We start from the raw sequence: 27,881 nt of genomic DNA, 5'->3' as shown, positions 1-27,881 counted from the left end.
CCCCACCCCCACCCCCTGCTTGAGCCGTCAGCATTGACTGGGAGCTGAGAGGAGTTGCTGCTGTTGGCATGAGACCTCCTTCTCCCCGACCTGCGGAGGTGGGGACCAGCAGATAATCCCACCCTTCCTTGAGCTGTTGCTGTACCATGAAGCTCAGCCAGGTCAGATTTTGTAAAAATGAATTAAAATCTCCAAACGTGTGATGTGTTTCTGTGGAATCGGTGGAGTTGGCAGGAGCCTGCTGTGGGGGCTGGGTACTGAAGACGGGCACTCCTGAGGTTCTGGCTTCTCAGTCAACAGTGTTAGGAAACCAAATGCCACCAAGGCCTGGCTCCAGTTTCTGGGGCGCGGAACTCAGCGCCGTGTGACTCGAGCAGAAGGTTACGACGTTCTCTCCGGGGCGGGCTCTCCTTTGGGCCGGGCTCCCTGGTGGCCGCCCGAGCGCGCAGCCTGTATTTTCTGTCCGTTCATCATCACGTCGAAACCCGGCCTCCGGGGAACGCCGGAAGAGGCGGGGCAGGAGCTGCCGTGAGCGGAAGTAGCGCCATTCGTCCTGCTAACGCTGCGTGAGCGATGCGGGGAACACGTCCCTCAGCCGGGGCGGCGGCCCGACGTCCCCGCGGGGCTCAGGACGCCGGGGAGGAGCCCGGGGCCGCGGCCTGCGACCTGCAGAGGGGTGAGGGCACGGGGCCGGGGTGGGGAGGAGTGCTCTCAGGAGCCTGGATTCCCTGAAAGAGGCAAACACTGGGAGCTCCCCCAGCGCAGTGGGAAGTGGGAGTTGAGATGCTTCCGGGGTTAGGATTTCCTGAGCAGTTTCTTAAAGGTAGGATGAGGGTTTTCGGCAACGGGAAACGGCTTGTGCAGTAATAGCACGGAGGCGGAAAAGGGCTTGGGTGGCTGGTGAAGGCTTGGTAAGTCAGTGTTCAACAAATTCCGCAGACTTTTATTCAGGCACAATTCTAGCTGCTGGAGATACAGTAGTGAATAAAGTAGTCAAACATTCCTGTCTTCATGGAGCAGAAGGACGGTGGCTCGCACCTTGTAATCCTAGCACTCTGGGAGGCCAAGGAGGGAGGCTCGCTTGCGGTCAGGAGTTGAGACCAGCCTGAGCAAGAGCGAGACCCCCGCCTCCACTAAAAATACAAAAAATTTGCGGGGCTTGGTGGTGCACGCCTGTAGTCCCAGCCACTCCGGAGGCTGAGGCAGGAGGATCGCTTGAGCCCAGGAGTTTGAGGTTGCTATGAGCTAGGTTGACGCCACAGCACGCTAGCCCAGGCGGCAGCGCGAGACTCTCGCACAAAAAAAAAAAAAAGGCAGACAAGCAAATTAATTAAAAGGCAATAAAACACTAATTTGTATACTTGAAGGGGTGAGTTTCGTGGTATTTGAATTATATCTCAAATTTTTTTTAAAGTGACGGGGTGTGGAGAGAGAGAAAGCAGAGGAGGGGTAACAGTCTTAAGTAAGGTAAAGAAGGCCTCACTAGGAAGGTGACATTTGAACGAAGGCTTGAAGGAGGTGAGGCAGCAGGCAATACATACGTGTGGGGGAAGTGTACCAAGTGGAGGCAACATGTGCAAAGGAACCGAGGTGGGGACATACTGCTAGGAGGCCAGTTGACTGGAGAGGAGTGAAGAGATTGGTAGATGAGATTAGAGATGTTACACGGGGCCAGGTCACACAGGGGCTTAAGGCCACTGTAAGATATGGCTTTTACTCTGAGCAAGATGGAAATCTTTGGGGAGTTTTGAGTCCAGGGAGTAACATGATTTGAAGTGTATGTGTGGGAGTGATACGCTCTGATTTCATTTTCTGTCCTCTCTGAGGCTGAAGTGGGGAGCTCAGCTTTGAGAGGAGTGAGGCTGGAGGTTGGGAGACCAGTTAGGAGGCTAGAGCACTGACTGAGGTAAGAGATGCTGAGAGTATGAACCAGGACATTGGCAGTGTAGCTGAGCAAGGGAGATGGAGGCCCTTTTGGGGGAAACTTGTGAAGGAGTAATTTAAAAGAGAGGGTGAAAAAGAAGGGACTACAGTTTGGTCCACTTTTGACCTTACATATATACCTGCCTTGTCAAGATGAGCCACCAGGTAGCTGAAATAGTTTGGGAGTTAGGTGTCAGTGTAACAGCATTACAGCCTGTGCTTCTGGGACTTATAATAATGATTGATCTGAGAGGGATATTAGAAATCATTAGCGACCGAAGGAGTGAGGATGGGATGATGTCTTTTCTGCAGTGGGACATGCTGAACTGAGTTGTGTGTCCCTCCTTTCTGCAGGCACATCTAACATGTCATTTGAGGAGCTGTTGGAATTGGAGAGCCAAGTGGGCACTAAGACATATAAACGATTGGTGGTTGCAAACAGCACTAAGAAACAACGTTCTAGACCATCTGTCCAAAGTACATGTGTTGCAGATAAGCACAGGTGAGGAACAAGGCCTGCCTTAGAAGGTGGAACCTTGAGTAGATGGGACCTTGAGTGATGTTTGTTTTGTTGGGCTGCAGATGGGAAGCCATTGACCAAAACTGCAGTCCCCTTGACTTGTCCTTTTAATTTCTCCATAGGCCTCTGGAAATGTCAGCCAAGATCCAAGTACCATTTTTACGTCAGGTTGTTCCCATCTGTAAAAAGGTGAGGAAAAGGTAGGAAGCATTTTCTCGCTTTCACTTTCAGTAAAAGGCAACTGAACGGTTCTGTTTTGTATTCTCTTATTCTCTCCAAAGGTGGCCCGGGACCCCCGCTTTGACGATCTATCAGGAGAATATAATCCTGAGGTGTTTGACAAAACATACCAATTCTTGGATGACATCCGAGCCAAAGAGAAACAGGTATGCAGCATGAGACTGGTTTAAGGGGGTGGGAAACTAGGGCACAGGTTAGAGAGTTGGGCAGAGGGGAGCAGGAAGCATAGCAGTGAGCAGATTTGCAGGTTTTTTTTTTTTATGAGTAAGTCTCACTCATTCTGTTGCCTGGGCTAGAGTGCCAAGGCATCAGCCTAGCTCAGGCAACCTCAAACTCCTGGGCTTAAACGTTCCTCCTACCTCAGCCCCCTGAATAGCTGAGACTATAGACACACACCACCATGGCCAGCTAGTTTTTTCTATTTTTGGTAGAGACAGGATCTCGCTCTTGCTCAGGCTGGCCTTGAACTACTGAGCTCAAGCAATCCTCCCGCCTTGGCCTCCCAGAAAAAATGCTAGGATTACAGGTGTGAGCCACCCTGCTGGCCGGGGCAGATTTAATTCTCTCTAAATTGGTTCTTACATTCAAATCCTGGCTCGTCAATTTACTAGTGGCGTGAACATTGGTGAGTTACTTAATCTCTCAATGCTTCAGTTTTCTAATCATAAAAATGATAGTAATAATTACTGTCTCAGTGTTATTGAGCTAATATATGTGAACCTCTTAAAATAATGCTTGGCACAGAATTTCGGCTACCATTTACAGAAGGTTAACCATCATATTCATTTTCCAATGTGGAGCTTGTGAAAAAGCAGTTGAAGAAGCACCGTTCAGGGGAGGAGCATGAGAAACTGCAGCAGCTGCTTCAGCGAATGGTGAGTGGGTAATAATTGCAGGTGGGTAGTGAGAGCAGTTAAAGGTGGGAGGTGTTCACAGTCCCTCTTGTTCATCCATCTCATCTCATCTCATCTTTGCTCCTCAGGAACAGCAAGAAATGGCACAGCAGGAACGAAAGCGGCTGCAGGAGCTGCACCTGGTCCTGAAGCAGGAACGGCGGGCTCAGGCCCAGCACGGCCATCGGCCATACTTCCTGAAGAAATGTGAGTGGGACATAACTATTGCAGGTTACAGGGACACGGATGCGGAGGCTATAGTGGCAAGGCACTGTGTTGGAGGTCCCTGAGCTCCTTTAAGGAAGGCATGAAAGCTGGATCCCACAGTTACTTGAATAAAGGTAGAAATAGTAGAGAGGGGTTATTTGTAACCAGTTTTGTATCCCTAATTAGATTATGGCAGGGATTGTTGCTTTTATCTCCATCTACCCCTACCCTCCCACACATATGCTGGGTAGGCACATAGAAGGAGCTCATAGTTGGTTGAACTGAGTAAGATAGAGCATATGAAAAGTTGGCTTGCTCACACATTCCGGTGAGCTCTAAACAACCAACGTATCCCAGCATAATGGCTGGGAAAGGGAATAAGGGGGGGATTTCTGCTTTGCTCACCACCAGCTTTCATTCTCCCTGTTATTTAGCTGAGCAGCGCCAGCTGGCCCTAGCGGAGAAGTTCAAGGAGCTGAGACGCAGAAGGAAGCTGGAGAGCTTCTTGAATCGAAAGAGGCGCCGAAATGCAGGCAAGGATAAGAGACATCTCCCTTTGAGCAAAGAGTAATAAGGAACTGTCCTCTGCTCTGCCACTGCCTCAGGGAGACATGGATCTATGGGGACAGTCTTGGGCTTGGCCTGTTTTCCTGGTTCCTTCCTGTTCAAGGGCAAGGATCACAGCTGCCCTTGAACTAGGTTGGCTCAGAGGAGGCTGGAGGGCTCTTCAACTGCCCACGGGGCTTGACAAGAAGAGTAGCTCAGCCTTCTGCCCAGCCACACTGCTTCTGCTTGGATCTGGTTCATCATGTCCTCGTGACCTTCTCCCACCCTTGCCTTAAACCAGTGATTCTGGTACAGAAGAAGAGGGGCCAGTGAGTGACCTTGAGGCCACTGTAGGCTATGGAATCTGTTCGTGGCTCCCAGGGCTGGCACTTTATGTAGGAGCCACTTCATAAACATTCTTGTTACTCATCTTTTTATTATTCTGCTTTTTTATGGGATTTGTAGGTGGCCTAGAACTGTTGTTTTACTGGACTATGTATGGAGGATTAGGCAACAAAGCCAAAGCTTCTAGAAAGTGGAAAGTCAGATCAGAGACCCCTCCTACTTAAATCTTGGCCCTTCAAAGACACAGTCATTTCAATTATGAACCAATCCCACAACTCAGCCTACTTGGCTTTGGTTTGGGATGCAAGGGGGGGTAGAAGGTGGGAACATAAAACTCCCCTGATAATATGTAAGTACAGCTGGCCCTCAGTACTGTTTGGAACTGGAATTTATACTACCCATGTGGCCTGGAAAATCCTCAAGCTGATAAGTTAGTTTAAAGTGGTCTCAGATTGGTGGTGTCAACAGGCACCTGGCAAAAGCAAATGTAATCCTCTCTTGAGGATCGTTCTTCAAACCCAGGCCTCAAGGAATTCTTTGAGATAAAATTTCAAGGAATATGAGCTTACAACTAAAACACAAAAGCACACAAGGAAAGAAATCACCATGAGCAAGAGTCATTAGGAACAATGGGCAACAGAATCAGACTGGTAAAAACTGAGACATTAGAAATATATAAAATGTTTTGTTTAAAGAAAAAGTATGACTAATGAATAGAATATCAAAAGGGACCCAACTGGTGTGATTAAAAAGTAAAACTTCTCAAAAGAAAAATATAGCATTGGAAGTTAGAAACTTTATAGTGAAGTAGCAGATTAGAGTTCTCCCTAAAGGAGAATGAACTGGAAGTAGATCTGAAGAAGTTACACAGATGGAGCACAGAGATACAGAGAAATGGAAACTAAGGAAAGAGGTGAAAAAACATGGAAGATAAAACACATGAGAACATTTGACACATGTAATCCAAATTCTAGAAGGAGAGAATATTTCAGAGAGACCAAGAATTTTCTAAAATCGATGAAATATATAAACTCTTAAGAATCAGGAAACCCAGATAATCCCAAACAGGACTTTAAAAAAAAGGCTAGATAAATCATAATAAACTGTAGAACATTAGAAAGCTTATTATCGTAAAAGCAGCTCTAAAGAAAAAGAAGAGAGGTAGAATCAGAAGGTAGGACATCTATTGACGCCTCTGGGATGGGGGAAAAGATGTAGTTCTGATGATAGAAATGGAAGGAGATGAAGAATAAACTACTCTTCTCCTGAGTTTGCCTTGCCAGGAGAGAGTGAGGGATCCAGTGGTGGAGGGTCCCCAGTGTCACATGTGTCAATCCTACTTTAAAGTCAAAGAATGGATCTGGCAGATAAAAACAACAAAAAACTTCATCCAACTATTGGACTCAGAACTACTAAGAAGGTTGGAGAAAAGCTCTAAAAAAGTGGGGTGGGAGGAATAATGTTTAAGCAATTACAGGCACTCTTAATTCTACCTCAGAATCAGAATGTTGATGTGAAGGTGTCACATTGCCACCAAAATGTACTCTGCCTTCTCTCCTGCTTTGTTCTGATTAACCAAGCCTTGGTCACATGGCTGCAAGAGGGGGCAGGGAGGGTGAGGGACAGGGAAAGCCAGCAGCTATTTCATATGGTGGGAGGTGGGCCCTGTGATCTATCTAGATTTGTGGTGGGGAGTTCCCAAGCATGGGAAGAGGAGGTTACAGGATTACAGGTGTGAGCCACCATGCCTGACCTGGTTTTTATTATTTATTTTTGGTAACATAACATTTTTATTGAGATATGATTCACATACTATACAGTTTACCCATTTAAGCATACGTTGTTTTGGTCGGGTGGGGGGCTCATGCCTGTAATTCCAAGCATTTTGGGAGGCTGAAGCAGGAGGATTGCTTGAGGCTAGGAGTTTGAGACCATCTGGGCAACATAGACCCCATCTCTACAAAAACTATAGCTGGGCATGGTGGCACATGCCTATAGTTAGAGCTACTAGGAAGACTTAGGTGGGAAGGTTGCTTGAGCCCAGGAGTTTGAGGTTGCATTGAGCTATGATGACACCACTGCATTCTATCCTGGGCAACAGAGCAAGAGCCTGCCTCAAAATAAATAAATAAATAAAGCATACAGTGTTTTTTAGTGTATTCGTGGAATTTGTGCAACTATTATCACAATTTTGGAACATTTTGACACTTGTCCTCCCAATCTCCCCATCTCCAGGCAACCACTAATCTTTCTGTATAGATTTTGCCTTTTCGTGACATTTCATGTAAATGGAATCCATATTTGGTCTTTTATGTGGTTTTTTGGGAGGTGGTGGTGGTTGACTACTTAGTCTTGACAAGACAAGGCCCCAAACCAGTTGTGGGGATGATAAGGAATTGCAACTGAGGATGGCCTCACAAGGGGTCAGGGTAGCAAACTCCTGTCCCCTGAGTTATCTTAGAAATAAAGCCAACTGTCTGCCTTCTAGCATGGATGGTCCTGAGGGCAGAGAAAGGCTCAGGTCCTTCCTGGTGTTGGTGACAGAGGGTGGGCTGTGCCTGAAGTCAGAGCTGCTCTCCTGAATTTGGGCAAATCAAGCAGGCCTGAGTCTGGGAGTGGGGTGATGTGTGCTGTGAAGGGTGGGCAACACAGGTGTGCAGACAGCAATAGGCAGGGTTTCCGGGCAAAGCTGGTGTGTTCATCTTTTAAGAATTGCTGGAGACTTCGTCCCTCGAAGATGAGCACTGCTTATGTGAGACTGAGGGCCTGGCGGCTTGAGTAGGATGCGTGAGGCATTGAGCAGCTGCAGTGAATTCAGGGTGTGGTCTATGGCTCGGCCTATGCAGGAGCCTGTGGGGGCAGTAGCAGCACTGGGGCACTGGGGCTTTCAGTGCAAGAAAGTCCCATCCTCTGCCCCTACCTGCAATGCATGCTGACCTGGTTACCAGAGCCCACAGCAGGGAGCTAGCTTATAAAGAGCATGAGAGCCCAGAGAAGGGCAAAAAACTCTGGCAACGGAGAGCCAGCTCAAGATTAAGCTGAGCCATAGGTAGGCCATGATATCTGGTACAAAGGTAGAGAGAGGCACCCAAGTGACAAACTGCAGCAGACCCAGTGTGCCCTGGTCCGCTGTGGCCCCAGTCAGCTGTTTGCTGCCTGGATTCTGTCCCATAGGGCCAACAGGCTGGCACCTGCTGTGACAGCCACCAACAGCACCATGGGACCAATACTGCAAAGCAAGCATGAGCCCTCTGTCCACTGGGGCCCCCTCTGCCCTCTGTTTTGTGGCCTTACCCTGAACAGCCTGACTCCCAGGCCCTGGCCCCTTTCCCCCCTATAGAGTCTATTCTAAATCTCAGCCCTAGATGGCACTCAGTTCCCTGTCTGGCCTCTGTGCCCTCCTCCCTTACCACCTGACTCTCCCCTCTCCTTTCTTCTATAGCTTTTTCCGTGTCACCTCGGGAATGCCTGGGTCATCCCTCCTTCCCTCCCACCAGAGGTCCCGCCAAGAGGCAGAGTTCCACCCCTGGCACAGAGTCCCCTGGCCTGACTTGCCCTGCCTCAGTGTGGGTGGGGCCAAGGGAGCCAATCGTAGCAGCATAAGCAAACCTCCCCCACAGCGGCAGGGGCTTGCCTATGGGGCTAGTTAGAGGTAGGAGTGTGAGGACAGTATGTACAGCTCTGCGGGGCCAGAGGAGGGGTGGAGGCATTGCAGTGGAAGAGGGGCAAAGTGGAGGAGCTTATGGGAGGAAGTAAGAACTGCACTGCAGTTCCTTCTAGCTCTGCTTCCAACCCAGATCCTAAACGATCAGATGGAATGCACAGTCAGGCTCCAGGGTGCTTGCTGTGGCCCAGGGGTCTTTTATCTCACCTTCACTATGTCAGCCTTACTTAGGGAAGGCGCCAGTGCATCGAAGTCACTGCTGGGAATGGTAGCCAAAATAGGGATTCATTGGTAAAGGCCTGACCGTGTCAAACACTTCCATACCTGTTACTCATCAGAGTCCTGGAGTGACGGGTCCAATTCCACAAACAATGGAAATGAAGCCCTGCTTGATCACTGCCCAAGTTATACATCATCTGGTGAGTGGCTGAAGTGGGCCTGGGTCTCCAGCCTGCCAGGTGAAAGAACTTCTGCCGGCACACCCTGAGAAGGGGCTGAAATCCTAGTCCAGTTAATCCTCTTGCCTAGGGGAGGATGCTAAGTCACACTTGACTCCCTCTACCTTTCTCCCAGTCTACAATCCTCACACTAACAAGACTCTTGGCATGTCATCAGACAACCTGAGTCCCAGGCGGTCCTTCCCCTTCCCTGTTCAGATCTCTAGCAGTCACCAAACACACACAGGTCATATAATCAAACTCCTGTATTTTATTTCTCCAGAAAGCCCCAGCCCTACCTACCCTGGACGCCATCTCCAGGGCTACTGGAAGGTAGAGAAGCTCTGGGTGCCAGTGCAGGAGGCATAGGGCACACCCCGAGAGCGAATCTGCAGGGTGTGGAAGGTGAGGGGTGGGTTGGGGCCCAAAGAGCCTGGGTTCAGGGACTCGGTGTGAGGCTCCATCACGGTCACAGGGACTGCATAGGACAGAATCTGGGGCCGGTCGTCATGGCGTCTCAGCGTGCCCTTGCCCAGGAGGTGTAGGATGCAGGAGAGGACATCGGTGCTGCTGCAGGCAGACCCCCTACCAAGGGTACTGACCAAACCCCTGGAAGGACATGGGCCCTTCTGCCAAGCCTCCAGCACCTGGTATGGGAGAGGAAAGGGGGAATAGCAGGTCAGAGGCACCCAGCTTACCCCACCTCTAGCTTCTTTTCCAACCAAAAGCTGCTAGAACACAAAGCATCAAGGACATTAAGCACCCTGACCTCACTCCTCACACACTTCCAGGCTGCATAGTGAACCAGTTGCTTCAAACGTGGACACACCTCCTCATGTGGCCTGCTCCTGCTGCCCCGGACTCCCTGCAAAGCCTCCTAACCTCCTGTGCCCACCCCCACCTACCAGACAGACAAGCTGGTCAATGTGCAGCCCCTCATCCCCGTGGGCCTTGAGGATTCGGACAATGAGGCAGTTCACAAGGTTCCGTCTCTTCTCCAAGTTCCGGCCCTCTTCATCCTCAGCTTTCAGGTACGTCTGAGGTGGGATGAGCCACACATTTCCCCTCCTTGGCCTGAGTTCCTCGCTGCCATCTCGAATCTTGAGGACCCCTGAAATAAACACTGATCGCTTAGTGGATGCCCACGGGGAGGCTGGCCCTGGCTCAGAGCAGAGGACCCTCTGGCCCTGAGTGCATACCTCCTGGTACATCCTTTGGCTCCTGAAGGTCCAGGGGGCCTCTTGAAGACGTGAGAGGCCCAATCGCCTGATTCAGCATGTCTGGAGAGAGCCCTGAGAGCTCCAGCAGGCTCTCCACAGAGACCACCTTAAGAGATGATGAACAACATTCAGGGCCCCCTAAGAAGTGTAGAGGAGAGGATGGAGGGGAGAAGGATAGGGAGGCAAGGATTAGGGAGGGAAGGTGAGGGACAAAGTGGGAGAGAGCACAGAGGCTGGGCCACCTTCAGATCATTGAGATACAGTAGCAGCCACATCTGCACAGTAGACACATGCAGGGTCTGGTCCCCAAACTGCAGCTCAGCCCGGCCCAGCCACGTCCACTGCAGTCGCCTCTGCGAGCCTTCCTCTAGGGCAGGGTGGCTCTGACCTGAAGAGGAACCAGGAAAAGGGAGAGATAGGCGGGGAAAGGAGGCAGTCAGGGCTTGGAATGAGGGTACACCACTGGCCAGCCTCGCCCCTGCTTATCTCTGCAGAGTGTGTGGCCCCACCATTTATGGACACTGTGGTTGCTGGTCTGAGCTTCCGGATCTCAGCTTACCCTGTGCATAGCTCCTTGGTGGGCCTCAAGTACCTGGGAACCACCCTGGGCCTAGCTTTTTGCCAGGAAGACTCTGATCAGTGCCCTCGAGGATTGCCTTGTTTCATTTTTTAGGGAGACAAAACCACGAAGTGAGGAAAGACTGGGGCTCTCATCCAACTGGAATATTGTGAGAGGAAACAGTCTGCCCCGTTAGTCTGAGAGCTCCCTGAGGGCAGGGCCTGAGTCTCTTCCCCCTCCTTTGTTGCTGCCCAGCCTAGGATCAGCCCCCAGTGGGGAGTTTAGGGTGACAGGTGACTGACCAGGAAGGAGCCAGACACCTACAGCCAAGGGAAAGCCCTTTCAGTTGGCCTCAGGTGCCTCCTGCCTCCATCCTCCCCACCACCCACAAAGAGATTCCGGGGTCTTATTTAAGGATAGGAAAGGCAACCACCCGGGCCTCTGGTGTCAGATAGCACCTGCCCCCCCCAGCTGAAACCTGAGCTCCTGCCCTTTCTTTTCAAAAATCCACTTCAGTTTTTCTCATTGCCCAGGGAATTCCTACTCCTAAAGACCATCCCTCTTCACATCAGGGCTCCCAACCTCAGGGTCTACCCCCAACCCCAGGTCCATTCCCAACAGCCCATCCTCTCCCCAGTCCCCTCTGCCTGGCTGCTCACTCTTATTGTAGAAGTTGGAGTATCGGTTCAAAGTGCCCCTCAGGTAGGAGGGCAGGCAGGTTCTTGGGTTCAGTGTGTGGCAGATTGAGGCGACAGGCCAGCAGCGTGGGGACAGGACGAGCACAGACACTTCTGGCATTGCCCCTTCATAGTAGAGGTCCTCGTTCTCTTCCTCCTCCTCCTCTCCCTCCACCACGTCCACCGCTGCTGCTGTCCCAGCCTCCTCATCGTCCTCACTCTCCTTGCCATTGGCCTCACAGCCCACCTGAAGGGGCACAGGGTTCCCAGGTGCCATGACCTCCTCCAGTCTGCTCTTCCTCTCTTCCTTCCTACCTGCCCACTTGCTCATCCCTTCCAAGGCACCCACTTGTATTTTCTTCTCTGTATCTTCCAGCTTTAGGAGTTCCTGATCAAGCCGCTGGAGCTGATAGACATGGAATTGGCGCTGCAGCTCCTCCGAGGTGCTCAGGCTCCGCAACATCTGCTGGGGCAGGCGGTTGGGGAAGCAGGGACCAATCTGCTCCAGCACAGCCCCCTCCAGCCAGCTTGAGCCCACGCCCAGGAGACGGTCTGCCATGTAGTGCCTGCAGCACACACAGCCCAGGCCAAAGCTTGGTGTGGGTGTCTGCGTGGCCCAGCCTCCTGCTCCAGGGCTCCAGCCTGTCCGCATCCCAGACTCCCAGGCCCCATGCTCTGGCCCTGCCCCTGCCATCCTGTCCCATCCCTAGCTCCCGTTACCCAGGTCCACACTCACTGGTAGTAATGCTCAAAGGTGGTGGCTATCTCCAGGCCAGAGAAAATGAGAACCGTTTCCAGGCATCGCTGCAGTTGCGCCAGCATCTCCATCCCCCGGGCTCCACCGATCCGGCTGCCCTGGATCCGCTGGTCAATGTGCCGGGCAAACTGCTCACTCACCTGGGCGTCAGCAGAGCATAGGAAAACCGTGAACAGGCAAGCGGAACAGGTGAGTGGGAGCAGTGAGGATGGCTGGAAAGTAGATGTGAATGGCTGGCAGCTTTCTAAGTTGGTCAATGCTTTTATTTTATTTTTTTCCATTTATTTTTTATCTGTAAATATTCATGGGATACAAGTGCAATTTTGCTACACTGATATATTGCATTGTGGTCAAGGCCTTCAGTGCACATATCACTAAAGCAACACGTTGTACCCACCTGGTACTACTTTATAAGATCATTAACAATTGTACACGTTAGCAATATTAATAACTATGGAAACCTTTTTTCACATTAACTGTGGCTAAAATTGCAACTATTACAATAACAATCGTTTAAAATGAGAAAATAAGTTCTGTGTATGAAGATGGTCATACCGTGGTGTTACTGATAAAATAGGACTGGAAGCAACTCAAGCAGCCAGGGCTTCACGCTCCTGCTACACGCCCTTGCTTACCACGGCGCTTATCACGTTTTATTTAACAGTTTATCATTCACTTACCTGCATCTTGCCCAGGAGACTGTAAACTTTAAGGGGCGGGTCTTCATCTATCTTGTTACCTATTCTGTCTTGAGCTCTAATCAGAGTGCCTGACACATTTCAAGTGCTCATTAAATATTCGTTGAAAAAAATGGGAATGGTGAAGTAAATCATAGTACGTCCCTGGATGGTATTTGTGCAAAAATAAAAAATGAGGACAAATAGCAACACTGAAAAAGGCTTCTAATGTAATAGTCAAAAGAAAACAGGACAGAGCATTGTAGCTACTCGTGAGTAAACTGTAAATCATGCCTACTGATAGGAGAAAGTATATCAAGATATATTAGGCTGGTAGGCTGCTGGCCAGTATTTTCTTCTTTTTTCTATTTTTTAAGTTTCTGATATCACGGCTATATACAAATACATGTTCATCAGAGAATGGGAAAGGAAGGGCGGGCCACTGTGAGATGAGGGAGAGTCTGTGGGGAGACCCAGAGGTGAGGCGAGGGTGGAGGCTTACGTGGGCAGCTCTGAGAAAAGGGAGCTTCAGCAAGGCCCCTGCACAGCCGTTCTGCAGCGCCAGCAAGAAGGCTGCCCGTGGCCCAAACAGCTCAGAGCTCGACTTCTGCAGATTATTAAAGTGCTCACAATAGCGTGGCACAAAGTCATCATCCCGCCAGGATGAGGTCAGAAAATTGTTCACCTGGAAGGAAGGGGCAGGAGCGTGAAGAGGCTGGCCACCCAACGTGCCACCCTTATAGTGGCCCCTCTCTCCCCACACCTGCTCCTGCCCACCTGCTCCTCCACCACGGCCCGCCAGCAGCGGGTCAGGTTTCTCATGATGCTGCTTGGAAGGCCCCGGGTAGCCAAGGAGCTCCAGTCATGGCTTCTGTTTCTGCCCTCTGTGGACACAGAGAAAGTAGCAGAGGCAAGGAGCAGCCCCTCAGCTCCCACCTTCCCATCCGATGGTGAGCCCTGAGGCCTTTCCTGACATGCTGCCACCCAAAATGATGTTCCCAGATAAGGCTGACACAAACCTAGAAGAAGAACAGGCTAAGCATGTAGGGAGGGGAAGGATGGACAGGAGCCCATGCGAGTGGGGGCCCAGGGGAAGTCTCTTGATGAGAGCTCCTGTGTGAATCCCCAGTACTCACTGGGCCGAGGAGTGGCCACCGCTGGCGGGGATGCCTCGCAGGGCTCGACATGCACCAATAGGTGTGTGAGGCGGCGCACCCGTGAGGAGAAGGCTGCTGCGCGGCTCTGGGGGTTGTGTGCAGCCTCGCGACACTCCAGGTATTGGTCCAACAGCCAGCCCAGGGGGCTGATGCCATCCTCATCTAGAGATTGAGACAAACGAACCAAGGCACAGCATGGGGGAGGCTGGGCTGGATGGGAGTGTAGAAAAAGAGCAGCTGGACAGAACGACACAGGGAAGGGGGTGTCAAGGCCCCTCCTGACCTTATTGTGTCAGCTGGCACTTGGGAGACGTGGGAAAGCGGGCAGCCCCTGGGCTGTGGGAAGAGGGCACTGGGGTGATGAACGCAGGCACCAGGGCCAAGAGCATAACCCAGGTGGTTCTAGGGTAGGGCAAGAAGTGGGCTACAGCAGCCAAGCAATGGGATGGTAAAGGGGCCAGGTGTTGGGATGGTTACCAGGTGAGGTGATGTTCTGGACCAGGGGGCTGACCAGGGCCTCCCAGCAGGTCTTGCCCAGAGCTCGGGCAGCCTCGTTGTCGGGAAGGAAGTGGTGAGCAAAAGTCTGCTCCTGGCGCAGAGCCCCATTGAGTCTGGGGATGAGGAAGGAGGAGGAAGCTGTCAGAGGCTTGAGGCGTAAGTTACCCCAGTGTCCACCCAGCCTAAGATAGCTGGCTGGCCCCCAGCACCCAGACCAGAGCCCTGCTCGGTTCTCCAGAACTGCCCTACGTTAACCGGTATATGTCATTCTCAGCCTGCCAGAGAAATCTCTTCATCCTTCTTTCCCCTCTCCCCACACCTCAGAACACTCCCCCTCACCAAGAGTATTAAACCTCCATCTTATAGCCCCCAGAGACCTGGGTCCGCCAGCCGTCTGCAATAGCCTTACCGTTCCCATAGACATGCTCTCACACACCTAGAACTCAGGTGCAGGAGGCTCATACGGTCCTCTGCCATGACCTGGCTCCAGGCCTGTGCCCGAACCATGTAGAAGAGGCGTGTGTGACGACACAACTGCTCCCGAAACACCGGCCAGAACGTGGGTTTGGGACCCAGGATCTCCAACCCCCGAATGCGCGTATCGGTGCCGCCCTGAAATACACAGAAGCCTGTTTTCACTTGCCACGCACCCTCCTCGTGATGGGTTGGGGCCAACTATGCCCTCAAGCCTCACCCCTGGAGCTGCCCAAGACCCAGGGCCACACCCCACAAGCCTGGGCCCACCTGCTGGCAGCGCTTTATGCGGATCTGGATGATGGGCCAGAAGCGGGTCAGGTTCTCCAGGAGGATCACCCGGCTGGCGGAGGGCATCACGTTCACCTGGCAGGGGGGAGAAGGCTGTCACCTCCACACACGTGGATGGGGGTGTTGAGAACACCCACATCCCCCTGCTGTATCCCTCCCTTCTCCAGCCCTGGGATACGTGGGGTCCTGATCAAGGGGTCCTAATGCCACCCCCGCTGCTCAGGGCCTGGTCACATGCACACAGGAATAAAGGACGCTACTTTCTGTAGGGGTCAAAACAGGGAGGTGTTTAGGAGTTCAGAGTCTGGGCAGGAGGGCAGATCCTGTGAGGAGTGGGCTAATGGCACAGGGCCCCCTACCGAGTTGAGTTCCGTGTTAAGAGAGCTGGTGTTGTCACCCCCATACACCACCACCCGGGCCGGCATGTAGCTCGAGTCCTCGCTGGCTACCAGCAGAGTCAGCTGCCTGGGAGTGGGGAGGAGGAACCAGTCGGAACTGGAACCTGTCATGTCCTTGCAGACAGAGCCCAGGGGACTCTTAGTTCAAGTTCAGGGGGGTGGTGCTTCCCCAAAGACAAATACAGGGAAGTCACGAGAAAGCCCAGGTGAGGGGCTAAGCATACATGTGGGAGCATGTTACCTGACGAGGACGCCCTGGTGCATGTGCAAGGTGATGTAGTGGGAGCCTGCACTGCCGTTGGACTCCCAGTAGGTCCTGGGGTTGCGGTCTGTCAGCTTGCTGGCCCGGTGCGGGTTGGAGGACACCTCCACCTTCTCCCAGCACTTGTCCTCCTTCACTTCCACACTGGAGCCTGGGGGCAAGTGGGAAGGGTAGAGGTCACAGCCTGATAGGGTATAGAGGGAAAACAGACATTGGTGTGGAAACACGGAGCAACGGGGAACAGGCACAAACCCTGGCACAGATATCTGAGGAACACATCAAAGAAAGGGATGTTGATGGGCCGGTGGGTTCGTCTGTGGTCTTCGATCTGGCCTAGCACCATCTGCAGCCGGAACATCAGAGAGAAGGTGTACAGGAAGGAGGGGAAGAACACGGAGAGACACAGGGAAACATATGGAAGGAAGACCAATCAGCAGTGGGACTTCCTCCATAACACCAGCAGAGCAGGCCCAGATAGGGAAGGGGGTGGGGAACGAATGCCCCAGGCTCACTGGCGCCACCTGCTATTTCCAGCTGCAGGAACACGGCCCCTTCCCCAACACTGCTTGGGTCGCAGATTCTGATGCAGCTTGGAGCCCACACGCTTCCCCTGCCCTTCCTCCTGACCTGGATGCAGCCTCCCAGGATGTTGGTGGTGAGTTTCCGGTAGAGGTGTGCATGCTTCTCACACTTGAACACCATGTCCCGCAGCTCCTGAGCCAGCTCCAGCTTTCCCAGGTGCTTTTCCAGGGCCTTGGAGATGGCATCTCGGGCTCCCAGCTGATTCAGCACCACAGCATAGTCCCTGCTTGCCGAGGTCAGGCGGTGCAGGAAAAAAATCAGTTCCTGGAGCACCTGGGGTGGGGACATCCAGGAGGAGGTGAATAAAGGGGACACGGTATAGGCCACAAGGGTATGTGTTGTAGAATATACCCAGGGTGTGCAGGGTGCTGGGGATGCTGCAGTGAACTAGGCAGAGTGAGGAAGTAAAAAGACAGGGATGGGGGAGACGCGAGAGCCAGGTGGAGTCAGAGAACCAGAGGCAAACTGAAATGGAAAGAGCCAAGAGGTGGCCTGCCACCCTGGGGTTCCAGGGTACTGATTCCCTTGGCAACAGGTGCAGACAGCAACCCTGGGTTCTTTCATTCAGGCCCAGCTGTCCCAAGAACCAGCTGTGGGGCTGCATTTTAAGATGTTCAGGCCCCAAGCACAGACACTTGGATGGCTGGGAGGGGACTGAGAGGGACTGGATTTGTGAGTGGGCACTCAGTGAATCCACTTCAGAAACCACAATCTGGGTAACAGCCAAAGGTGACTGCAGACACCCACTGCCACCACGACTCTAGTTTTCTGACCCCTTCTGAAGCCTCTTGTAGGGGACTGTGGTATGTGACAGCCCCTCTGCCTCCTTCATCCCCTTTCTCCCATAGACCCAGCCAAAAAAGGAGCCATCGAAGCTCTTAGTGTTTATATCTGTATCTCTCCATGTCTTCTTTTGTGTAAGAAGAGGATGTAAGTAAGAACACACATTTGGGGTTCTTTATATTTGCATAAGGGAACCCAGGGAGAATACATAATTGATACAAGTGGGTATGTGCGGGGTGCTAGGAGAATAGGGATTCAGGTGAGAACGAGAATTCTCAATGTATACCTTGTTATAGCATTGTGATTTGTGAACCATATAAATGTATTATCTACTTAAAAAAATATAATTCTATTTTAAAAGCAAAACTGAAACCAAGAGCACAAAGGCTCCATCATACCCTCCAGAGCCTTGCCCAGAGGGTCTGCCTCACCAGTGGTTGCCTTGTGTTCTCTCCCTCCCAGCATCTCCCCAGAGCAGGGCAGGGCTACCTCTCGGTCAGTGTTTGGGGACCGCAAGCAGGCCATGCAGGCATCCATGGCCTCGTGCCACGGGAGCAGCAGTGCCTCGGGGAAGTCCACCAGCTGCATCAGGATTCTGGGGGACAGAGGCGGGAGAGCAGAGAGATGGCAGTCAGCCTCAGAGACGCCCTTGGCCCAAGCCCGCCTCTGACCACGCCCTCACCTCAGAACGGTCAGGTGCAGCGCCCTGTTCGTCTCCGGAGTGTCCAGACTCTGCATCAGCGTGAGGAAGGGCTGGGGCTGCCGCTGCAGCTGCCGCAGGAACGGCTTGACTTTGCTCTCCTGGGTCCCTTCCGAGCTGAGGGCTTGCTCCAGATCCAGGAGGATTTTCCCAGCAGGACCATAACCCTCCACCAGATGCTGCAGGGGAGTGTTGGGGCTCTGAGATGGGGGTTCTTTCACTACAGGAAGTGGGGAGTCCCAAGAGTTGGCCACTGTTAGTAATGTGAAGGCTCAGCGAAGGATAGACAGATTCATAACTCTCAATCTTTTTTCTCTAATTTCTCCTAAAAATGGTTTTAATTTCTTTTGTCCCCCTAAAAGTTACATTTGGGGATCTCATAACATCTCTTAATGTACTTATATGACAACTTTATGACAGATTTTACATTTTGTATTCTTAAAATAACAAAGTAGCTTTCTGGCTGGGCGCGGTGGCTCATGCCTGTAAGCCTAGCACTCTGGGAGGCCAAGGCTGGAGGAATGCTTGAGCTCAGGAGTTCAAGGCCAGCCTGAGCAAGAGCGAGACTCCCTCTCTACTAAAAACAGAAAAAATTAGCCAGGCGTGGTGGCACGTGCCTGTAGTCCCAGTTACTTGGGAAGCTGAGGCAGGAGGATCGCTTGAGCCCAGGAGTTTGAGGCTGCTGTGAGCTAGGCTGATGCCACGGCACTCTAGCCTGGGTAACAGAGTGAGACTCTGCCTCAGAGAAAAAAACAAAAAACAAAGTAGCCTTCTGTCTCCGAAGAGCAGAGCTTTTCCCTGCCTTTAAAGGCATGTAATTATTTGTCTTTCTCTACAATAGAAAAAGTTAAATGTGCAAGCTTCTTTAAGGCTTCAAAAATCTCTTGCAATTTTCTTACTTCACATCCTCCTTCATTCTTTAAGGGAACATGTCTGCTTCTCCATTGGTTACTTATCCCTAAGTTCAGATTTTTCATAAGGTACCGTCTCTTCCAGATAGGACTGCACAAAAATCAGCACAGACATCCATCCTGTGCTAATGCCCTAAAGGCAAGTCTGCTCAGCTGCTGTGTCTGTCTGGCACCTACCTTCCACTCTGGCTGCATCTTCTGATTCCTGAGCCTGGGCCCGGGCTTCCAACAGGAGGACATCTTGCTGGGTTTCTAGAAGGGATGGGTAGGCTTCAGGCCCATATTTCCTATAGACACGGCAGTTGATCAGGTCCCTGAGGGCGCTGTCATCAAGTCGCTGTGGTAGAGACAGCAGCAGGTCCTGGGCCAACTCTATGGGCACGGCCAGCTCAGCCAAGATCTCATCATCCAGGATGTGCTGTCAGGGAGAAACTCTCACTGCAGGCAGCCCTGCCAGCATGGAGGCTCCAGGGGCCCTTGGTAGGGGTGGGGATCTCTCTGCACATACGTCCTCTCATGGCTGGCAGCTGGCTTCCCCCAAACAGTTCACCAACAGCTCCCACCTCCGAACATTCCAGACCCCTCTCCTCCCCAGATAGCCCCTTATGCTATCTGACCTCCACTTTTCATCCTGAGCCTTCCAAATGCTCTACATAGTCCAGCCCTTGCCGTGGAGCCCTCCAACCTCTGAGTGTCTCCATGCTGGCTCTACCTCCCCATCTAGGTTCTCCTGGAGGATCTGGAGAACCTCCTGATGGCCAGGTCCATCCAGCTTCTTGATGAAGAAAAGGAGCTCCCACCACTCAGCCTGGGTCAGGTGTTCACTCTCCTCAGTGTCCTCATCCTCGGGCAGCACATAAGGTACAGCATAAAGCTCTGTCATCGGCTTCCAACGCCAGGAGGGAAGGGCTGTGGAAATGCGCCACGGGGCACAGGGATGTCAGTGTCCACCCAGCCAGCCACTGCTCCCCTGCTCAGAGCTGATCCCTGCTTCCTCTCTGAGCTCACCTCTACCTGGGGCTCCACTGACCACTGCCCCCTGGTGCTCATCAGCCGCGACCACATCCTCAATGTCCTCCTCAAAGCCCAAGATCTCCAGCATGTGCCAGTGCACCCAATAGGTGCGGCCCGTTGACTCCCACAACACCTGGAGGACAGGGAACAAAAGAGAGGGAAGGGGAAGAGAGGTCACTAGTGACTGCCTGTGGCTCAGTTAATGAGGACATACAGCTCTCAGGGTGACCACCAAATAGCAAAACACTAGCATATGGAGAACACACAAACACAAAACAGATGCCTTCTCTCCTGGGGATGAGACTGCCTCTCCTCTCACCCAATCCTTGATGGCTTATGCTTCTACACTTCCTCCTGGCTTCGACCACCCCATCTCCTGACCTTGACCTTTAGGGGATTCTTGCTATGTCAGTTTCTTCCTGAGTGTGAGTCTTCTTGATCTCACGGCTTCCTAAACCAGATATTGGCAGCCCTCCAAATGGTCCCTCTCTTACCTGCTGACCCCTTTTCACCACCCCAGTCTTACTGAGGGTTTTCTCCTTGGGTGGCCTGCCGGAGCCCCCTGCATGGAAGTGCAGCTATGCTCCACTCAAAATAGATGCCCAGCAGCATCCCACCACTGTGATCGCTCACCTGCGCAGGGGGCACGCCACTGTTGCTCTGCCGGAACTCGCCTTCATCCCCAGCACTGATCTCCTCGTAATCAGCCAGCATCCGCACTCGCATCCCCGGCTGCAGCGTGTCCCGCACATATAAGGCATAGGTATTGCCACTTGCAAACTCAGAGCGGGGGCGAAACCGCTTTGACCTCCTGAGGGAGGGCTGGGCCTGGCTGGGTGGAAGCCCTGGGCCCGCATCTGCCAGCTGAGGCTGGAAGATGGAACAGGAGGGCTGTGCTGAGCTCCCTGGTCTGCTTGCGGCCCGGTCCCAGCGCATGGCCTGCACTAGCTCCGAGATCAGGGTGCCCATGGCCATACTGAACTCCAGCTCCAGCCGACCCCTCTCCCCACTCAACTCTTCAGGATCAGAGTTGTTCTGGGCTCCTGGTTCTGTAGCACTGTCATTCAGCTGATCCAGGAGTGAGGTGACATACAAATAGTGCTTCACCAGGGAGAAGAGCAGCCTTCCTGGGACCTGTGGGATATAACCTTTGGCTTACATCCACCTTGTCCCATCTTTGGCCCCTCCTTCCACACTGTCCTCTGTAAACAGGTGCAAAAACCTGGTCTTTAGGTCTTGTTACAGCTGTCCCCACCCTGCACCCCCACAGGATACCTGTGGCAGCTGAATGCCCTCGAAAGACATGGGATGCTCAGAGAGCGTGGCCTGTGCAAACAGTGCCAGCAGAGCACAGCGGCTGTCAAAATCCAGGTGTTTCTCAATGGCCTCTTGTTGGCTCAGTGACAGAAGGATCTGGGTCCGGGTCCCTGTAACCCAAACCCCAATCAGTAACTGCTCCCTAACTTCACCCTTCCCAAGCATCATCTCTCCTAGACCCTCCACTCTCTCGATCCAATCCTTTTGCCACCACAGTGGGAGTGACATGATTTGCTGATTGTTTTAAAAGCCAAAATTTACTACCTTATTCACACAAACACACACACACACACACACACACACACACACACACATGCAATCTGCCATAGGCTAAACTCTTCCTTTGCATAGAAAGCCAACTAATTAATATGTGGTTCCTGAGGATTCACTCTTTCCTCTTCCAGCAGAGATGCCCACCTCCCCACGTCCACCCCCATTCCCATCTCCTTTCTTCCAATTCTAAGAGAAAGGCAATAGAATCATTTACGTACTGATGAGGTCAGAGGCTCCTGCCACAGTGTCCTGTGAGTCCCTGAGCCGACCCAGCCCCTCTCCTGCTTTCCCTTCCTCCCCATACTGCCCCTCACCAGCGTCATGGGAGGACAGGGCTTGTATCATCCGGCCGGCACTCCAGCGAATCTGATAATCGGGACTACTCAACATGTGCATAAGCAAGTCCAGGACCCTTGGGTCTTTGAATACCCCAGTGAGGGGCTCGATGCTGGCATAGGCACTGAGCACATGGACAGTATGAAGCAGAGGGGCGGGAGGGATGGTGCCCACACATTCCTCTAGTTGCCGAAGGGCTCTCTGAATCAGGCACTTCACATCGGTTTCCATCTCCCCCAGCACAGATTTGTCCAGGGCCCCAGCCTCCCCTGCAGACTCCTGGGAGGGCCCGATGACCTGGCCATCCTCGCCCAGCATCTTGTGGCAGTTGGCATAGATCTCGTCGTTGGACATCCATAGCAGGATGTGCTCAGCCTTGCAGTCCACTTGGCTGGAGCCCCCTTCCCCATCATCCCCACGCCTGAGGATGAGCCAGCGAATCTGGTACTCAGGATGCCCATTGTGGCCCACCCGCTGGCGGATCAGCTCATCAGGATAGGCATGTAAGCCCGGCCCCAGGGGCACCCTGAATTCCCTGTAGCGAAGTTCCCCCACCATCCTGGCACCTGGAACACACGGGAAAAGAACAGGCAAGCTGCAGTGAGAGGGGAGGTCAGAAAATTAAGGACATCCAGGAGTTGGGGAAGCAAATGGCAACAGCTGTCGGGCTGGAAAGCAGGGCCCAGGAGTTGCCCGCTGCATGCTGGGTGGGGCCAGGCTTAAATAGACAAACAGTGGGTATTTGTTCTGAGAGAATACAAAATTTGAGGGCTAAAAGGAAGGTCTCCAAGGCTCTGCAGCCTGGAGTGGATTAGTTTGGAACAGTGGGAGGAGGACAATAGGGGCAGGCAGCGTTGGAGTTACAGTGAATCCCCAGGCCTTGCGACAAGGGCAGCAGCCCTGGGAAGGAGGTGTGTTAAGCCCAAAGGGGAATGTGGGGGTGTTGGGAGGGAGATCCCCACTGTGTGTGCAAAGGGCAAAGGGGTGCTATCTCTAGGAATGAAGCACAGGAGTGTAAGTCTCAGAGGCAAGAAGAGACCCAGAGCACCGGTGGTGGAGGGCAAGCCCCGGGAGCGATGGGCTGGGAGGAGGGTCTGGTGGCGGCGCTGCGCGAGGCACAGGGCAGAGCAGGGCGCACAGGAGAGCCGGTGGGTGAGGGGCGCGATGCTTGGGGATGGAAACCGGGGACCCAAGAGGAGACCCAAGGGGCGCGCGGTAGGGTGCGAGAGGGGGGCTAGGCCCGATAAACTAGAATCCCGAGGCACGGCAGGACAGGGGGACGCGAAGTCCGGTGAGCGCGAGGCTCGGTGGGCGAGTGAGCGGATGAGAACCCAGGGTAAGGGCAGGGGGCCGCGGCGGGGCTCTGGCCACCTCAGAAGTCCACCGGGGTCCTGGCGCGAGGCCTGTCCTTCGCAGAGCTAGGGACGCGGGACAGACGCTGGCGTCGACGCGGGCGAAGATTTGGGCCCAACAGAGGCCCCCCGAAGGGGTCGAGGCGGAAGAGGCGGGAGGGGGCGTGCCTCGGCAGGACAGGCAGGGGGCGTGGCGCGCGGGGACTCAGGACTCCAGGGCCGAGCCACTGTCCCTGCCGGTGCGTGGGTCGGCGGCCGCTGGGGCAGCGCGGAGCCTGGTCTCTGCCTGCGGCGCCGCGCGCCCAGCTCCGAGGGCTCTGCTACCCCGCAGAGCCACGGCTTATTTCCGCCAGACCCAGCGGAAAGCCAGGGGCCCTGGGAGCGCGCCGGGGCGGAGCTACGGGTGCCACCGCGGCTACGCGCGGCACCTCCTCTGCACCGCCCTTTCCTTTTTTCCTTTTGGTCCTCCTCCTAACGCCGGAAGTGCCTCCCTGTTTCCCAAAATCCGAGCCAGAAAAGACCTCCGAGGTCATTTATTGCCCTCCTCCTCCATTATATGTAAAGGCTCTGGGCTTGGGGCTCCATCCTGTCCTTTTCATTTTCTTTCTCTCATACTTTTTGCTTTTTTTCCCACACTTAGTCTGTACCATCCTTAACCCCCCTAAAAAAACAGTTAACAGATTAAAATGGGGGGACCATTTTATTAGAGTCCAGGAATATCATCAGCTTTGGGCAGCAGCGGAGGGCAGCTTCACATAACTCTTCATGGGGGGCAGTGGTCGAATCTTTCGGCCAGCCCAGCCCCCCTTGCGGTGCCATAGCCCGCTGGAAGGCCTCTTGCCCAGCCAGCGGTTGCGACCTGCCTTGCCGATGACCCGTTTGTTATGATCCACGTTGGATACTCGCCCGACTGTTGCTATGCATGTTTCCAGTACCTGACAGAGAAAGCAGATGGAGGAGAATGCACAGTCAGGGGTGGGGGTGAGGAAGCCTGACAATGTTGAGGGCACCACTTTTGGGAGGCTTCTTAAACACTCATTGAAAAGGGAGAGGAGAGGGGGAAAGCACAACATGGTCGAACCTAAATGTGGGTCCACAGTAGAAACTGGGTAATTGAAAAAGAAAGTCATCCTCCCTATTCCATCATGGTGCCAACCTGACAAGACACACCTAGTCATGTGGCAGAAAAGGACAGATCCAGCTCAAGGCAGTTCCTAGCACCATAAAACACCTGGGAGCTATCCCAGGAAGGCAAGGTACATTCCAAAAATTCCTCCTTTGCTGATCCCTCCCACCGGGACCCACACACACCTGCATCTGCCTCTTAGAAGGCAGCTGGATGATGGCTGTCCCATTTACCTTCCGAAGCAGCACACCACATGTCCCTGGGGAAAGAAGTAGTTTTGCCACCCTCCACAGAGAGGAGGCATTGGCGGGGACAGAGAGGGAATTTATAAAGGGCCATATCCCACATGCTGGCCTTGCCTTGCCCTTTAGGAGCAGATACAACAAAGAAGCATGCATGCAATGTTTTAGATCAAAACGCAAGCTCATCTTCATCCTCATGTTCCTTTTCTTCTTTTTCTGTGCCAGTACCAGATGTAGATCCATGGGTTCAGAGAACTGTGACCTCAGGCACTCCTTGGCCTTCCAAATTGTAAGACCCAGGCAGCTCCTTTTCCCATACCTGAAGCTCGGATATACTGGGCCCCCCGGCCTGGCTCACTTTCCACATTGTTGATGAGGGTCCCCACGGGCAGGGCCCCAAGAGGATGTGCATCCCCTTCCCGAGCAGCAACTAAAAGACAGAATTTCATCAGCGCTAGAACCTTTGCAGCCACCAGCCCACCCATCTGGTAGCCATCTCTCACCTGCCATTCTGCCTATGTGGTTAGAGTTCAGGATTATATCTCCAGCCTGCATATTTTCTGTGGCAATGATCCAGCGTTTCCGGCTACCTCCAGCAACCAGAGCTATGTCTGCTGACCTGTTCAGGGTGAGGGACAGGTGAGCAATCCATCTAGGCAGTCCCACATCTTCTAAGAAGCTACACAGCAGTTATTCAGACCCCATCATCATCGTCCCAAATCCCAAACTTGCCTACAGGGATCATAGCGGACCATGACAACCTTCTCCTCAAAGGGTCCGGGCTTGGTCTCTTGTTCAGGCCGGAAACGCAGAAAGTCAATCATGCGATAAAGTTTCTTGTGGCCCCCGCCAATACCATGCACTCGGATGCGGCCTGTGGTCAGGATAGTTCAGGGACATGTTCTGGGTCAGACTAGTTCACCTCCCAGCATCAGAAACTGGCCCATCCTCAGCCGTGCTTCTCAGCATTATGGCACAAGCAGAAAATGATAAAAATTTGCTCCAGCACAGTGTACTGGAGCAAGGGGAGGTAGGGCAACACCTACACAAAACTTGGTCAATTGTATAAAGCTTCCAGGTAAAATCTTTTCAAATCATGGAATTCAGTAAGTTTAGAGAGCCATATAAATCATACTCAAATAATTCCAATTGTTACAAAAAAAATTTTTTTTTTCTTTTAAAGACACAGGGTCTGTGTTGCCCAGGGTAGACTGAAACTCCTGGGCTCAAGTAATTTTCCTGCCTCAGCCTCCCAAGCAGCTAGGACTACAGGCACATGCCACTGTGCCTGGCTGTTATAAATTTTTGAAGTGTGTGAAGAAAAATGTCATGACACTTCCTGTGTATGGCCAGTTTTCTTCAACTATTGTCTTTCTTTTTGGGACAGGGTCTCACTCTGTCACCCACGCTGGAGTGCAGTGGCACAATCATAGCTCACTGCAGCCTTGAACTCCTGGCCTCAAGGGATCCTCCACCTCAGCCTCTGGAGTAGCTGGGATTACAGGTAAGAACCACCGTGTGTGATTGTCTTTAGGGGCACAGACTAGTTCTCTGTTGCTTTGTATTCTATTCTCTGGCTTCCATGTACATACTATGATGTGCAGAAGGAGCCCAATAAATGCTTACTTACATTCCTCTGCCTTACAAGGTATAAATGTGTTAATATACAGGTCTAGGGTACTAGCATGTTTTCCCCCTTTATGCTTAACACATTAACTGCCATGTGAGTTGTATTTAACTCACACTAGTTTTGAGCCCAGGCCTCCTGGAGCATATGTAACTCACATCTCTCTTCACCTTGGGAGCAGCAAGAACTATTTTTCAAGTTGCATATAACTCATGCACAGAAAACAATTAAAAATAACAAATTTTTCCTTAAATTAGAAAGATCATATTGTTTTGAAAGTTTTTATTCTATTTGTGTAATAAAACACCATAGCCCCAAGGAAAAAATTTTGTTCTAGTGTGGCAGTCAATGTGTTAAATCCCTTTGCTCCCACCTGTATGGTCTCGGCCCCCAGACTTCCTCATCTTCACTGGTGTAATGGTGTACTTGGTACGACTCTTCCAGGACATAAAGTCGGCACTAAGGGCCACGGAAGTAAGGACTGGGCGGCAGGGGAGCAACACCAAGGCAGAAGGCAATCGGAGGAAGGCATTGTTCATCACCTAGGGAAAAAAAGAAATCACTTTCACTTGAAAGCTAGTTGAAGGAAAAGCATCAGAGAACCAACAGGGCACAGACCAATTTTAGCTTGTAGCCCAGTTCCTCTTGGAAGTATCCTAGACCAGCTGTTCGAAAACTCCACCCTTTATAGCTTGCATGGATACCAGTGTAGAATGTTTATCCAGATGTATGTGTGTTGATTACCTCTCCTCATTTGATCTTCTCACCTCTCAAGTATTTCGTCAATGGAATGTTCTCCCCTTGGTCATTTCCTTCCAAATTTGGTTGAAAACTCTCCATCTTCAGGAAGTCTTTTCCTTCCCTAAACAACTGCCTTCTTCAGAGCTGGTAAATTCCACACATCCATGTACCACCATTAGCACCCAATGCCTTGTGCCCTCTGCATTATGTTTCTGGGAGTTTTTCATATATGAATGGAAGGGAGGGATCATTTCTGTCTTGTTCCTTGCTGTATATTCCCAACATTTCAGAGTAGAGTGGTTTGGTTTTGAATTTTAAATATGCATCTGCCAAACTCCACCATAATCAACCAGAGAGCTGCAGAGGGGCAAAACTTACAACTTCTCTTTTCTGTGACTCACCAGTTGCCCACTAGGGACCTTAGGATACCTTCACCTGAGGCCCGTATTCTTGGTATCTTGCCCTGCATTCTCTAATCTTAGCAATAACTCATCCTTGTAGGTATAATATCATAATGATTAAGAACACAGGCTCTGAAGCCAGACTGCCTAGCTCCAATAGTTGGTTTGTGATCCTGGACCGCTTATCAGTTGTCTCATCTGTAAAATGGGAACGATAATAACTTCCTTGTGGAGTGGTTGAAAGTTCATTTATTTGTAACATCTATCACTTATGCCTGGCTTATCATAGGCACTCAATCGATGTTAGTTATTACTGAAATCTGTTCAACCGGTGATCTGCAAAGCATTTTCACCTCCGGTATCTCGTCTGCTATACAAGGTAACGTACCTTCGAGACTCCTGACCAAACTCGCAACCCCTTCCCCGGCAGCTCAAACGGAAACAGCCTTCTTCCTGGTTAAGGTGTATTACCTGGGCGGCGGGGAGCAGACTCGGGACAGGAGCGGCGACGGCCGGGGGCGCCAGCCTCAGGGAGCCCAGAGCGCGGGTCAGTGCCAACAGGGCCATAGGTGTAGCCAGGCTCTGCTGGGCTCAGCACGCCACCCTTACCTTTAGCCAGGCTACCCGGCGCTCCCGGATGACGTAAACTGCTCCCAGCGCAGTCTCTCTCCAATAACGTAAAAGGAGGCGGGCAGAGAAGTGGAGACCAAGGTGGATGTATACCTCCTTTC

The 27,881-nt window shown here is 52.2% G+C and overlaps 3 protein-coding genes across 3 annotated transcripts; 1 reads left to right on the top strand and 2 right to left on the bottom strand.

Moving 5' to 3' along the window:
- Positions 1-573: 573 nt before the first annotated feature.
- On the top strand, positions 574-4,760 carry RRP36 (ribosomal RNA processing 36 homolog (S. cerevisiae)). Its single transcript, XM_012640794.1, has 7 exons — positions 574-676; positions 2,278-2,425; positions 2,566-2,632; positions 2,725-2,829; positions 3,484-3,558; positions 3,666-3,783; positions 4,218-4,760. The coding sequence occupies exons 1-7, from the start codon at positions 574-576 to the stop codon at positions 4,352-4,354; spliced, it is 753 nt and encodes a 250-aa protein (XP_012496248.1). The 3' UTR covers positions 4,355-4,760.
- Positions 4,761-9,026: 4,266 nt separating this feature from the next.
- Positions 9,027-23,196, bottom strand: CUL7 (cullin 7). Its single transcript, XM_012640843.1, has 26 exons — positions 23,033-23,196; positions 21,640-22,227; positions 21,011-21,162; positions 20,369-20,869; positions 19,730-19,868; positions 19,434-19,630; positions 18,899-19,139; positions 17,793-18,030; positions 17,600-17,705; positions 16,373-16,600; positions 15,998-16,088; positions 15,725-15,896; positions 15,445-15,550; positions 15,065-15,160; positions 14,757-14,932; positions 14,300-14,433; positions 13,802-13,984; positions 13,443-13,549; positions 13,168-13,350; positions 11,968-12,128; positions 11,581-11,797; positions 11,214-11,478; positions 10,238-10,383; positions 9,975-10,101; positions 9,681-9,886; positions 9,027-9,422 (listed from the first exon to the last, which is right to left on the bottom strand). Exons 2-26 carry the CDS (start codon positions 22,217-22,219, stop codon positions 9,099-9,101), a joined length of 5,076 nt encoding a protein of 1,691 aa, XP_012496297.1. The 5' UTR covers positions 22,220-22,227; positions 23,033-23,196; the 3' UTR covers positions 9,027-9,098.
- A 493-nt stretch (positions 23,197-23,689) lies between these two features.
- Positions 23,690-27,780, bottom strand: MRPL2 (mitochondrial ribosomal protein L2). The gene is made up of 7 exons (XM_012640842.1): positions 27,622-27,780; positions 26,382-26,550; positions 25,114-25,255; positions 24,885-25,000; positions 24,701-24,811; positions 24,325-24,398; positions 23,690-23,948 (listed from the first exon to the last, which is right to left on the bottom strand). Exons 1-7 carry the CDS (start codon positions 27,715-27,717, stop codon positions 23,736-23,738), a joined length of 921 nt encoding a protein of 306 aa, XP_012496296.1. The 5' UTR covers positions 27,718-27,780; the 3' UTR covers positions 23,690-23,735.
- Between the last annotated feature and the right edge of the window lie 101 nt (positions 27,781-27,881).

Source organism: Propithecus coquereli, unplaced genomic scaffold, assembly GCF_000956105.1.
Source record: "Propithecus coquereli isolate 6110/MARCELLA unplaced genomic scaffold, Pcoq_1.0 Scaffold158, whole genome shotgun sequence".
Classification (NCBI taxonomy): domain Eukaryota; kingdom Metazoa; phylum Chordata; class Mammalia; order Primates; family Indriidae; genus Propithecus; species Propithecus coquereli.
Note: the sequence above shows the minus strand (reverse complement) of the source record. Positions and strands in the feature narration are given on the sequence as shown.